Source organism: Arachis hypogaea, chromosome 9 (genome assembly GCF_003086295.3).
Source record: "Arachis hypogaea cultivar Tifrunner chromosome 9, arahy.Tifrunner.gnm2.J5K5, whole genome shotgun sequence".
NCBI lineage: Eukaryota > Viridiplantae > Streptophyta > Magnoliopsida > Fabales > Fabaceae > Arachis > Arachis hypogaea.
The window spans coordinates 8,423,830-8,439,192 of record NC_092044.1 but is presented as its reverse complement, the minus strand read 5'-3'; the positions used below and the strand labels follow the sequence as shown (position 1 = coordinate 8,439,192).

The 15,363-nt window shown below is 29.5% G+C and overlaps 1 protein-coding gene across 1 annotated transcript; it reads right to left on the bottom strand.

Annotated features, from left to right (window-relative positions):
- Positions 1-3,142: 3,142 nt before the first annotated feature.
- On the bottom strand, positions 3,143-7,364 carry LOC112710253 (uncharacterized). The gene is made up of 5 exons (XM_025762413.3): positions 6,908-7,364; positions 6,177-6,337; positions 5,080-5,110; positions 4,274-4,376; positions 3,143-3,608 (listed from the first exon to the last, which is right to left on the bottom strand). Exons 1-5 carry the CDS (start codon positions 7,226-7,228, stop codon positions 3,469-3,471), a joined length of 756 nt encoding a protein of 251 aa, XP_025618198.1. The 5' UTR covers positions 7,229-7,364; the 3' UTR covers positions 3,143-3,468.
- Between the last annotated feature and the right edge of the window lie 7,999 nt (positions 7,365-15,363).

Genomic DNA, 15,363 nt, shown 5'->3' with positions numbered 1-15,363 from the left:
CAATATAGCAATAATATTATATATATTTATAGATCTCCTCTTTTAGCTCTTTTCTAAAAATATTGGCATATAATTAATGTTGATAACATATATATTTAGTAAGTATCTCCATTGAAAATATTTGTTAACTATTACAGTGTATAATTAGTGTGTGTATATATAAAGATTAATAGTGAATTGTTACAATTATTTATCATCTAGAAAATTCGTACCTCAGACATAGTAGAACTTCTTCTGTTTATTATTTTTCATACCTAAGGGATACTAACTACGATTCTATCAACAGTATTACCTATGATAGATTATGTAATGAAAAAGTTTGAAAAATAAAGACAAGAATTATAAGGTTATGAAAACTCTCATCCAAATTTGATAAGAACAACACGACTTACATAGAAATGGTTCTTATGAATGATAAGGTAAGTTGATTATTTTCCATGATTCTTTCAAGTGATGCTAGGTCCATTTTATAAATATTTTTTGTTTATATTTTAAGTTTATTTGATAAATAAATCCTTGCACGAATTAAAGACACTGCGATTTTATAGATTTATAAGTGAGTGCTAATAGTCTTTATATTTAATTTGTTTTAGAGTGTGATAATAGCCAATATGTTTGTTGGTAGATTTAACTATTACTATATTATTTATGATCACATTCAGTATATATGTCTGATTTATTGAACAAAGTAGATTATTAAAATCGATTAATAACTATTTCAGAGTTAATCCAATTAATACTAAATTTAAAAAAAAAACAATGCATAACATATTATTTTTTTATTAATCAAATTATTATAATTTAAATTAATTTTAAAAAATAATTTAAAATTATGATTTCAATTTTATTACGTGCATGGCACGGGTAATTACACTTGTATTAGGATGAAAACTCAGTTGCAGTTAGCTTTATGTGAAGTTGATAATTATTTGACTGATTTAACTAAATTTTTATCTAACGACTCTCAGCTATTAACTTCACGAGAAGTCGTTTGCACTTGAATTTTCACTATAAATTAAAATAATTACTCAAATCAATCCTGAGATTTTTAAAATTAAACATTTTAGTTTTTCAGGTTTTATAATACATAAAATAATTTTTAACGTTTATTTTTGTTAGACAAATAATTTCTCCCGTTAATTATTAACATGATTACTGACATGAATTGGACAAATTAATCTCGAAAATAAAATACATAACAGTCTTTTTGAATTTAAAAAATCTTAAAATAGTTCTTATAAAATTTTAAAAAATCTAAAATAGTCTCTTTGAATTATTTATATATAATTATTTTTAAATTGATAAATTTTAATTTCTAAAATTTTTATTTTATTTATCTCTAATTTGATTATTCCTATATACAAAAAATTATGCATTTTCAAATCCTATATTATAAATTAATTTTGAGGTTTTTCAAAAAAAAATCATTTAAAATAATTAAATGAATTTATTTATTTTTAATCATATAAAACATTAATTTAATTTGTAAGTACTATATTTTATGATATTTTTTTAATGATGAAGAAAAAAATGAGCTAATAAAAATTTTTTATTTAACATAAAAATTTTTAGATAAATAATTGAAAATATTTGTGTAAATACTTATGAAAGTAATACTTTAAAATTTGCATGAAATGTGAAAACTCATACTAGTAGAGAATTTTCATTTAACATAAAAAATTTTACATAGATAATTAAAAATATTTGTGCAAATACTTATAAAGGTAATACTTTAAAATTTGCATGCAATGTAAAAACTCCTAATAATTTGTAATAATTGAAGAAGAAATGTCTTGGCAAATTTAAGTATTTTGTTCATGTTTTTTTTTTAAGTTTTAGAATTCGCTGATTGTAAAGTTGCATACAATAGATTTACAGTTAAAGCTATTTGTGCTACTACAATTAATAGTTATATCTAGAAAAAATAGATTTTTTCACTTATAAATATTTTTTTAAGCTTATTTGGTGCCAATATCTTAAAAGTTAGGTATATTTTATAATGCAACGACCTCTTAAATTTAGTTGTTATTATTATTATTATTACATCATTTCGATATATGTATCATATATTAATTATTAAATAATGTTATTTTTTATGACATTTTAGTGTTAATGAATAAAATTATCTTTTAGTTTATATTTTTTATTTTTGTATTTTTATTTATTATATATATTATTAGACGTTGACTTTTGAAAAAATAAAAAATATTCGAAGAGATTGTTTTAGAATTTTTAGAACTTTTTCAGGAACTGTTTTGATATTTTTCAATTTTTTCGAGCTTTGTACTTCACATTGAAGATTGTCTAGTTTGCACATGTGTACACTTAACGACCACATATACGAATGAATGTTCCAAATCAGTAGTTATCATTAGTGACTAACGGATGGGAACTATATTGTCTACCGGAAGTAAATGTTGAGAACTGTTTTGTGTATTTTGAAATTTAAAGGACTAAAGTGTCCGATTTAAAATTTCAGAATTAATTTGGATAATTACTCATAAAATATCCTTATTCTGAAATATTAATATTTATATATATTTTCAACCTTGTTTTAGAATATCTTTCTATTTCATTTTCATTAAAACGTTTTAGATAATTGCAAAAAAACACACCAAACATTTTTTGCACACCTCCTTCCTATCTTTTTATTGTGAACTCTTGTTCAACTCTTAAAGTGTTCTTTTAATGTACTTGAAAAAATTCTAGCCAACCAAAATCCAAAACACATATACATCACACCTGCCAAATAAATTTATAGTAAAAAAACAAGTGAATATATTGAACATTCATTTTACATAAAAAAAAAACATTATTTTACTGATTAACAATTCCAAATTTCCTAAGTCTTTTTTGGCATTCACTCTACCTATATAAAAAAAAAAACATTTTTGTTAATGTAATCTCATATTTTGTAGTAAATTGTCAAAATAACGGCTCAAATTTCACTTGAATACTTGATTGTTAAATTGGTCGCTTAACTTATCAATCAATCAAATAAGTCTCTTAAATTTTCCAATACCAACCACTTTCGTCCGTATCCATTCTTCCCACCAATGAGAGGGCTGACTAACAAGTTACTGACGTTGCTGAAGACGCATGATGCTACTAAGATGACATCAATTAAAACCATCACACCACATGAAAATAAAGATATATACAGATCAAAAAGTTAATAAGATACAATATCTCATCAGTCCAAAGGGCAATATTAGGGTCAGGGAAAAAGTAATTGATACATGATCATATCCTCTGTTCAGAAAAACAAGCTCCTGCCATAGCAATGGAGTTTTAAACCATAAATAAACATCCATGTCATACATTCTCCTTCTGTTGAGGCATTTTTAACTATATCTCATGGAAGCACCGGGTGTAGTCATATTGGCAGCAGATACAGCCATTAACACTGAGGGGAAATGCATGGAAAAAATATTCGGTTTCGTTCCTTGATGGCGAACGAATTTTCATTTATTCTTCTCTTCTTTCTGTTTGGCCAAAATATCGATCCGTGTTTAGTGGTTGGTTCCAGGAGTCTGAATCATGTTTGTTCCAGGAATGTGAATCGCGGAAGTCAGACATGGTTCCTGCCCCATGCATGGGAGCAAATGCTGCAAAAAAGAAGTCAATGGGATCAATGAAAACTGACTGAATTCGCTTTGTCGAAGAACAAAAATAGTTAGTCGAGCACGCAGAACAAAATCACTCATTAAAACAGAGCGCAGTATGATTCAGAGATGTTCTTGAACATAAGCTTCATGCAACGCATAAAACAAGTGAATAACAATAAACTCTTCTTTTATGTCAATGCCTGGATCAAAAAGTTTAAGGCTTGAGTTAGTAGGAAGTGAACTTATAAGCAGAAACTCAAGTCACAGTGAACAGGTGAATTATATATCTTGACATTGATGTTGACTTAAAGCTCCCTTACCACATAATCTCAATAAGTTAACTCTACTGCTTTAAGATATTGAAATTTATAAATTCTTTTTGCTTTCTAAGAATGCTATAAAAATACAATCAAGCACTCAACACTTAACTAACGGAGCCTGTTTGCTTACGAGTTACTTCTACTACAATCAACTTAAGTATGGCTCTAACTTGGTTCTTGGTTTTAAAAAATTTAAGTGCCTCGAAACTCCAGCTGTTATGAAGTGCATTGGCCATTTTGAAGAATTTCGCCAAGAATGTCCAATGAGAAAAGTTGTATGCAATGACTACTAGAATTTGAGGGGTTGCATGAATTAGAGTGTAGCCAGCTAGAAACTTAACTAACCTTTTTCTCTCATTCTTTTTTCTCTGTCATACTCAAATTTATCCCGAATAAGGCTGACTTTCTCCCATGTATCAGACTGGTTGTTTCTCACAAAATTATGCTCCTGCATTGAATTAAATTGTCAGAGATAGGATTGGTAGAGAAAAAAAAATAGTGAACAATATTGCAAATGTTGTAGATTCCAACAATCTCACACTATTAGATCCAAGTTTTGGAGCCAACTAGTAAAACAACATGAAAAAAAAAAAAAAAAGAAAGGCTATAACAGTATAACAGACAGAAGCAGAGTTTGAGTTTTCCAAAGGAAGAAGTTTTATTTACACGTTATCCCCATAGAATGACGTTTCTTATGGTTAAAACTCTTTAATTATATAACATTTTATTAAGAGCGGGAAAAAATGAAGAGATCCTCTACACTCATACAAGTTTAAAAAAATCATCAACAAAACGAAGCTACCCAATCTCTTAAAATCTGGAAGAGAAATCCCTCAAAAAAGATTATGAGCTTTCCGCTAAATGACCAAATAGATGCCAAACCTCTAATAATTTATTTTCCATTATAGTTGGCGTAGCTGAGGTCTATCTCCTCTCAGAGAAGAATAGCACAACTTGAATTTGAATTACAACATTCAAACTATAATTATCCATGGCCAACTGCAAATGCATTCTACAAGATGATGCATTTCTTTTGGCACTTTATTCTGGATGGCTCATGAAGTGATGGATAAAAGTTGCATGATACACAAACGGGACAATACCGGAAAGAAAAAAAAGGTCCCCATTATATTTGAATCACTTAAATGTACCTTACTATGCTCCATCTGAGACCTTCTATTCCTGAAATGTCATAACAGACAACACCAAAATTAGAGTCCAACTCCATGACCTCCATAACTTAATCACTGAAGTAGTTCAAGCCATTAATCAGATTAATCCAAACGTAATATTTTTAAATTGATATATTCCCTTTTTTGGGGGCGGGGGGTTAAAAGAAGAATTTCATTAAGATGAGGAGAACAATAATATTATGAGAGTTCCTTTACACGAGAAAAACAAACAAAAGATTTATGTATAAAGCATAGCTTTTCAATCTCTCAACACGTCAATTAATGACCAGCACAATTGCACAAACTTTTAAACAGAACTTTTCGGCACTATATATAAAGAGCTAGCTAAAGCCAAGGAGAAATTGAAGAATATCTATTTGAATAAGACCCATCTGAACGACAATCATGAAGTACTTTAGCCGTTAAACTCACAGGTGATATAAAAAGATGTTTCAGATAGACTGATAGAGATTGGATCAGAATCATCAGATTACTCAATGAAATGCGAGTATACTGTATTATTTATCCTCTGCAGCTGCTATCAGTGTGATATAGTAGCAGAATGTACATATTTATTTAGAAAATGGTATGCAGAAAAGGGAGAAATAAGGATGACTGAAGGCATTCAAGACATCATCTCTATTCTCTCCAACCCCATTAACTAATTGTCTTAGGACAAAAATCCAGAGTTATTAGAGACACAAATTCGTTTAGAGGATGAAACATACAGAAAGAGACAAAAAGTCTTTGACCTAGGACAAAATTTGCCAAATTGTCTATCTACCCAAAAGCAAGGGACAATATGATAAGGGAAAAATATACAGCTTTTCTTTCTTTTCTCTATAACTTTTTGTCCTGAAACACTTACCATGCACAACCTTAGACACCCTTTCTTTGAAAAAAAAAATCATGCTTTATGTTCTCTTCCCCTCTTATGGTATAATCCACCTTCCCACCTTCTTAATAAATGCTAAATGTTTCGCATGTTTATAAATTAGGTCCAACTTCCCACCTTGCCTACACAGGATTCATTAATCCACTAGCATAGAGGGAAAGAAACGGTGAAGGAGGCAAACCTGTAAGGGGAAAAGTCTTCATCGTCTTCTTCAGCAGACTCATACTTTGCATGATCCTGAGCAAGCTTCTTAGAGTAGCCCTCATCCCAATAAAGCCGCTCCCAGTTTTCTCTAAGTTCATTATATAGTTCCATATATTTCTTGCACCAAGGCTCATGCTCCTTTCATTACAATTAAAACTATCAGGACTACAATCATGTTTTGAACTTCACACTCAACCATAAAAGCATTACAAGTTAACAGCTCCATTACTCCAGCAAGCAAATCAAATAACACATAATTCACGTTGATCCATCAGATTTATCATGGTAATAAGAAAATTGATTACTTAAGCCGTAAAGAAATGATAAAATACAATGTGTCCCTATTGTCTCTATGATATGAACAAAAGTCCTCTTTTGTACACGGGAAATATCAAATTACAGAATAATCAAAAAATAAAATAAACTTATGAGTCAAAAACAAACTCAATCAGCACATAGAGGACTCCAATTACCGCAATGTTAATCTATCAATGAGCTAGCAAATCATAAAGATACACCGTTCTAGTTTTATACATCAATTTCAAGAGAATTAACAAACAGCAGAGCCAAAATCACAGCATAATCATTTAAATTTGATGCCTAAAATGAAAAATCTTTAGTGAAATGTGAAGACTAATCATGAAACCAAACAGAAATTAGAGAATTATTTTTTTTCAAAAAAAAGGGGAAAAGAAATTAGGAACTAACAGATTCCTTGAGAAGAAGGCGAGTCCTGCGCATGAACTGTTCCCTGAGCTGCTTGCGGCGTTTGTTAGGGATGTTGTCTCTCGGAATGACGAACCGCTCACGTGGCGGCACGTGATCGCCCACCTCGTGCATCTCGCCGTCCACCGCCCACCACTCGGAGCGCTCATCAGCCTTCCTCAACACAAGTGGCGGCGACTTCGGGCGCCTTCTGTGGCCGCCGCTTCTGCCGGCAGTGGTGTCGGTTCGGGCATAGCGGAGGTGGCAAGGGCCGCGGAGGAGGTACGGCGTAATCGCTTGTAGGCGCTTCGTGAGAGAGAGCATGGACACGCTCAGTGTAGCACACTCTCTTCAACTTGTTTCCCCTAATCAAACTATTAATTTGAAAAATTAACTGGATGAAAATGGATTCGGTCCATTCTTTTAACACTTGAGTAGATGTAATGTAATCTTTCACCTTAATTTTATAACTAGGGCTAAAATTAAATATAAAAAAATATTAAAAAATGAGAGATCATAATTGATACTATTTAATTTTTTTTTCACTAAAAAAATTCACTCTCTTAATTAGGTTTGAAAATTTTGAATATTATATCTCAAGTCTCAACTATTTAATGTATCAAATAAATACATATTTGATAAGATAATAATTAAAATTATTATTTTTTAATCATAAAATATTTGAATGCTGATAAAGCCATAAAACTAATCATGAAATATTAAAACCAATGTAATACATTTATATTTTTTTATGAGTTTAAGTGTGATATATTAATAATGTAAAATATTTTATACAGTTATACAATCTTATTCATTTTTTATACGATTATTTACATTAATATAAAAATAATTATTTTTTTATATAATATTACGTAATTAAATACATATGTAAAATTATTTTATACTACAGTATATTAAAATTAAATTTTTATATTTATTTCAAAAATAATTAATAAATATAAAATTGGATAGTTTTAGGCTAATTTTTATTACCTCCCAAACATTGTTAGTCTAATTAATCATCAACTAAATTTTGATTTGCTAAGGGGAGTGTTTTTAACCAGCTCTATTGTGTATAGATCATGCTACCCACATGCACACTTTATCACTATGACCATTCTTAAATTTGCAACTCCACCCACTACTGCCACCCTAACCTTTTTCTTTGTCACCAACCTTAACCGTTCCAATCTTCCACCACCATATCAATGCCGGGCACCGTCTTCAAAATTTCTCTAACAACCGCCTTAAAAATCAACAACCACCATGCCGTCGTTGACAATGTGTGTAATTGTGACCGTGATGATGGTGGTAATAATATTGGTAGAGAAATAATAAATACGGATGGAGATACAATAATTTAAAAAAAAACTATGTTTAAATCAAGACCTTAAAATATTAATTCTGAGTATTTTATTGGTTTAATTATTTTGTAAATTCCTATAATTTTACCGAATTTTCAATTAAATCTTTATACTTTTTTTAATTAGATCTTTATACATTAATTTTTTTTTAATTTAGTCCCTATTAACGTTAAATGTCAAAAAAATATTAGTAAATTGTGAAATTATTTGTATACCCTTAGAGACCTAATTGAAAAAAACAGTATAAGGACTTAATTAAAAATTCGGTGAAACTATAAATATTCAATGAAAGATATTCCTATTCAATGACAACATGAAAAATATTCTTATAATTTCTTTTATTTTGTCATCATCTTTCTTTTGCTTATTTATATACAAATTGTACTCGATACCTTCTCTTTTTTTTTTAACTTCCAAAATACCTTATCTTAAAAACTAAAATTATTTACAAAACTAATTTCTATATGATGAGTTACATGGTGCCTTTTACTATAGTGTCTAAACTGCCTAACTTACTTTTAAAAGTAAAAAATAAAATGTTTAAAGCAAAAAATAAAATATTTAAAATTTATTAAATATTATCTATTTGTCTCTTTTAATAAGTTAGCCACAATTTCAAAGGCACTATAGCATTCACCTTTTTATATAGTTCTTCGAACAAGAGAACCAATTTGACTCACAAAAACCCAAAAGTAAGTATATTGAAGACATGAATTTTTCCTATATTTAAGTTAGAAGCCTAAAACAAACAATACATATTTTCTCAAGTATTAACAAAAGAAGATATATAAGCCAACAATCCAAAATTTTCTCTACTCATTCCTGAATTAAACCAGTATCGACAGTTACCAATTTGTTTATAATTACAAACAATCGCAACAAATTCAGGACGATAATAAAAGGAAAAAGGAAATCCAATTTCATAATCAACATCATCACGACAACAACAATCAACAATAAACAAAATTCATAATAAAAAAAAACTATTTCACACGTCAATTGTTAGAATATAATTAGGATAAATTAGGATCAATTAATATTATTTAATATATTTTAATATTTAGTATAGGAGATTACGTCTTTATTATTATAATTCTCTTCGTACCTATAAATATCCTTCTATATTATATCATTCCAAACAACTTAAATAGACTCAATAATACACAAATCTTTTCTCCAGTTTAGTCTCTTGTCTTTAACATAGTATCAGAGTCATGGTATCTTCCTTGAAGATGATAGGTTATTTTCCTTGCGGTGAAATTAGACTTTTTTTCTATGCCATTTTTTCTTTTCTTTTGTCACTCCTTTGATACTTTTCACCTCACCAATTAACCTGTTCTCTCTGTCTTGTATTTTTTTTCAAGTCGAATGATCAAACACTATTGTCATCCGCTGTTTACCTATTCTCACGAAGAAATCATATAGTTTTCGCCGACAGTTCCGTCTACATTTTCTTGTGGCAGTTCTGCCTGCGTTCTCTCGTGGCAGTTCCATCTGCGTTCTCTCGTGGCAGTTCTGTTTATGTTTTCTCGTGGCAGTTCTGTCTGTGTTTCCGTGTGGCAGTTTCGTCTGCACTTCCTTCAGATAGCGGCAGTTTCATCTGCGCTTCCTTCATACAAGCGGCAGTTCCGTTTTGCGCTTTCTTCAGACAAGCGGCAGTTCCATCTGCGCTTCCTTCAAACTAGCGGCAGTTCCATCTGCGTTTCCGTTAGACAAGCAATAGTTCCATCTGCACTTCCTTCTGGCAGTTCCGTATGTACCCATTTTATCAGTTTATGCAGTTTTTTTCTTTTTATTTCATTGTTTTAAATAAGTTTCAAACTCATGTTATCACTTGAGTTTGAGGGGGATGTTAGAATATAATTAGGATCAATTAGTATTATTTAGTATATCTGAATATTTATTATCAGAGATTACGTCTTTATTATTTCTCTTAGTACCTATAAATACCCTTCTATATTGTATCATTCCAGACAACTTGAACAGGCAATTCGAATACACTCAATAATATACCATCATTTCTCCAGTTTAGTCTCTCATTTTCTAACATCAATTAATCAATTAACAAAATTCCTGCGAGAATATCCAGGTTCATCTCAATTTTCGACTTATCTTACTCACTTTGATCTAGTTTTAAAGAACACCCATTAAGGAACTCTTGATTTCTTTTTTCTTCTTTTTCTTTTTTAAATTTTTAACATCTCCAACATCTTTTTTTTGTCCGACAGAGCCCACTTTCCTGTTTTCATTGAAACAAAAATCATGAATAAATTAAAAACTTAAAAACATTAAAGCAGAGAAAACAAACATGCATACAAACTATAATTTAGAATTAGTGATGTCAGTATATCACCTATGCGTTTGACTATCTTAAAGAACATTGTTAGTTTCCAAAGTTATTTGAATAATACTATTGCCATCACCATCAACATCTGACTCTATCAAATGATATTTCTTCTTAAGCCATTCATGTTTACTTTTTTTACCTTTTGATTTGATGTCATCAGAAGCATAAACAATGTACCTACCTATCATTTGTGAATATCAAAAGACATTGAAAAAATTGTAAAGGTAATGAAAGACTAAAAAGTATTGCTTTTGACTTTGTTTATATTTACAGTCTTTCGACTTAAGAATGCATCAAAACATGCTTTAAATTCCAATAAAAGTACTCTACCATTGCAATAGTTAATACCTTTTCCAAAAAAAATTATACAAGATCAAGTGGAGAAAAATCAAATGAAATCGGAACACACACAAACAAGATAGGAGAGGAATGAACATTGAATGTGCCTTCATTAGAAATAGGAGATGACGGAAAAACCTCCGGACTAGGATTATCATCAATAAAACGATCCTCCAAATTATCTTTATCGCTGCAATCTGACCTCTCATTCTCTATGTCAGCAATATCCAACCCGAATGACTCTCTATTCATTCCGAATAATTCATATACAATTAGTGACATCAATTCGTATATCGCAGAAGATTCTTAGCATCTTCGTCATTTTGAGAGGAATCACCCACAACAACAGAAGAATCAGGATCAGGTTGATGAATCATAGTGGTGACAGGAGTAGCAGTAGCAAGGCCGCAGCCTTGATTCTAGGAACCCTAGATTTTTCTTTGGATCCTTGAGTGTCATTGCTAAGACTCAAATTTTGCCACTTATTCTGAATTACTACAAAAGAACAAAAATTTAAAATCTTAAATCTTTGACTCAGTTTTCTCACACTCAAATTTTACCATTTATCCAGAATACATGAAGAAAAATTAGGCACATTGTGGTGAAATTTAAAATCCTAAATTGAGATAAAACACAAATTTGAAAAGGCTAATTAGAAAAATTTTGCACCTTGAGATCAATGTTAGAACGTGAAATGAGAAAGGGTGCGAATTGGGGATCTTTAAAAGTGTTCTTCCATTTTCGATTTCGTTTTTCTTTTTTTCTTGAATTCTTCAGCTCAATGAATTCAGTTTAAGAGAAATTGAAAAGCTTCTTCCAAAACTGTGGAGATAACCAAGACTTCGATAGTGACATTGTGTTATAGAGTTGCCACTAACAGAGCAGCATTGGACGACGGATGATGACGATGGACACTCATGCCACCAAGGATGACGACACCAGCGAACAGAGGAGAAACACCACTGACTTCAAAGATGGTTAGGGTTCTACAAAATGTTAAGGGTAGTTTTGAAATTTTGAAAAATTAGAGGTGGGTTCAGTTTACTATTTTAACGTAATTATAAGAATATTCGAATTTTTAACAGAATATTCTATTATCTCAAACGATTTTGTCACGACAGGAACTAAATTAAAAACAAAATTAACGTCTAAAAACCCAATTGAAAGGAAAAAAAATATAGAGACTTAATTGAAAATTTAATGAAACTATAAGGACCTGCAAAATAATTAAACTTATTTTATTTTATATACTTTTTATTTTTTTATTATTTATGATGTACGTACCATAAAGGACTAATTTTTTTTTCTCATCATATTTTTTACTCAACAATTTTCTCTTCAAATGTGAGAAATGACGTCAAGTATTGGCAATTAAAGCCTTGTTCTATCAATTAATTTAGGTTAGTTGAGTGGTCAATTTTCTTGTTCATTTAAATAAATATTAAGATTTAAATCTCACTTTATACATACAATAATTTATTGATCAATAATAAATTTTTAAATAAAATCTTAATCTATTAGACTGAAAAATATCATAGATAACAAAAAAAAAAAAATTAGCACAACGATTAACTTATGGTAAGTGATAACTTTTTATCCCATTATTTCTGATATTATTTACATATCAATAACAATCTAAACTGGAATAATTTTTCATACAATAAGGAAAAAAATTACCCACTATCTAAATATCTATAGATGAAGATTCAATAAGAGATGACTAAATTATCATCCTCTCCTATAAATATCTTATCAAACTCATGTGTTTCTCAATTCATTTGACATATAATCTGTTTAAACTTTGGCTAAATTAGACATTGAATCTTTTATACATACCTCTTACCTAGCGTTTTGAAATTGACATAAAACTATCTTAAACACTTTTACCACCATCTTCGATCTTATTACTCAAGGTACAATCATTTTATCGTCTGTTTTAAATATGTCTTGGAACAAAAATATTTTTATCTTTTCTTCTTTGAATTCGTAGATGGTCAATAAAATTTAATAGCTTTTTTTGGTGTGTAATAAAATTTAATAGTTTTAATAAGAGCACGCAACAAAAAAAATATTTAATTTAAGAAAAAGTATGTCCTAGTGATATTCTTCAAAACACTATAAAAGAAAAAAATTCACTAAAATTATTAAAACCATAAATTTAATCATGAATAATAATATTAGAATCGGCTAACTAATGCACTAAAACCACTTTTGAGAAAACTATAGAAAAATCTCATTAAAATTATTAAAAAATTAAATTTTTTATATTTGTATAATATATTAAAGAATTTAATTTAATACATTATCAATATAAAATAGTTTTACACGTACATTTAATTACATAATATTAAATCAGTAAAAATAATTAACTTTCATATTAAACGTGTGAATAGTCATTCAAAAAAATAAAAACAATATCAGTTCATCAAAATTAAACTCTATATTAAATACATTCAAAATTTTTAAAGTTTCTATTATTATCTTCTTAAAGATGTACGTTTTTAGAGCAACTTTTAACATAATATAGAAACCTCATAGAGCACCAATTCCAATATTACAAAATTGACACACTAAATTAATGTTGAGTCCTAACTACCAGCCAGGAACATAGCAGCCCAAAAGAAAATTTTGGTGGGAGGGAAGCATATTGGGCACATCCAGTCATATCAAGTATCAAGCTTCTGATGTGTTAACATTTCTTTACCATAATTGTTGGTACCACCATAGTGTCAAATTTTATATTTTATAATAAAAAATATATGTTGATTATTTTTGTATGCTTTTTATTTTTTATATTAAAAATAATTGGTGTAAACCGAGAAAAAATAAAAAATAATATTTTTTATACTATAAAAAATATTTGAAAAATATGTTTGTAAAATGGTGTAAATACTATTTTTATTTAATAATTGTACAATTTGCTTTAATTTCTTCAATACAGAGTTATGTACATTGTACATTACAGAAACTAGAAACTACACATCTTATCATCACGTACACAATTTGCTTTAATTGCACTGTTATGTACACTCTAGAAAGTAGAAACTAGAAACTACACTTCTTCATCAAACGTACGTGAAAATGACACTTCCACCCTTATTATTCTCCATTTCATGTTGAAAACAATTCATGAGTATTATATATATATATTTTAAAATAAAAATTCAAGTACAGTTAATTTTATATAAAATGAATAGTTGATTATCATTAAATAATTTAACAAATTTAATTAAATTATCATCTAATAATTTTTAACTATTAACTTCACATAAAATTAAATTTTTATCTTTTTCAAATCAAATTTGGCTATATAATAAATTGGTTAATTGTGGGAGCAATTAGAGGAGCTTGATGTTCAAAAAATCACAAGAGACATAAGCTAAGGCTATACTGATCGTGAGCATCTTTATTATCTTTTCTTAGTGAATTTGTATTTAAATTGTTAAGTTTAATCAAGAATTAATTGTCTTTTAGCCACTATGGATGCTATTTTGAGTCTTCTGCTGCAATTCTGTTTATTTTAGATAGCATTCGGCTGGATTTGATGGAGTTTCTGCAGCACAAGAATTGAAGGAGATGACAGCGAGGCGCGACGCGTGCGCGTGATTTGGAACTTTCCATGGCGACGCGTGCGCGTGCCTGACGCGTACGCGTGAAAAGCGAAGCTGCACAGCGACGCGTGCGCGTACTTGACGCATACGCGTGACACGCATAATAGACCATCGACGCGTACGCGTGACTGGCGCGTACGCGTGACATGCACCACGTGCAGAAAATGCAGAAAACGCTGGGGGCGATTTCTGGGCCCCATTTTGGCACTCAAGTAAGGCGCAGCTCTCTGCCAAGTTAGGCGCGAATCCAGTGAAGTCAAGTGGTCTCCACTTTACAAGGCGTTGATTATTTGATTGATTCTGATTCAAATTTGAATTTGAAAAGTGGAAAAGATATTATCTTAATTTTAGATATTAGATTTTAAATTAATTAGGATTTGTTATAAAAAGGAGAAACTTTTCTTCTTTAGGAGATTTCGAGGAATTCCATTAGAAAATTCTATACCAATTAACATTCCATACTCTACAGTTTTACCAGAATCCTTATTTTTCTTCTCTAAGTCATGAACAACTAAACCTCCATTGTTAAGGTTAGAAGTTCTGTCTATTGCATGAATTAATACTATTATTTTTCTATTTTAATTCATGTTTTTATTTATATTTCAATAATTATTTTTGTTTTTTATTTTATGAATTTGGGTTGAATAGAAGTATGACCCATATTCTAATTGAGTTCTTGTATAACTTGAAAAAACTCTTTACTTGAACAACAGCTTGAAAACATATTATCCTGAATTTTTAATTGTTTGTATTTAAAGGAATACGTGATATATAATCCCCTTATTTTTGGATAATTAG

Coding starts and splice junctions, on each gene's coding strand:
- LOC112710253 (XM_025762413.3), bottom strand. CDS start 7,228: ATGCTCTCTCTCACGAAGCGCCTACAAGCGATTACGCCGTACCTCCTC. Junction 5,111..6,176: donor GAAGACTTTTCCCCTTACAG/GTTTGCCTCCTT, acceptor ATGACATTTCAG/GAATAGAAGGTCTCAGATGG. Junction 3,609..4,273: donor AAAAAGAATGAGAGAAAAAG/GTTAGTTAAGTT, acceptor TCTTTTTTGCAG/CATTTGCTCCCATGCATGGG.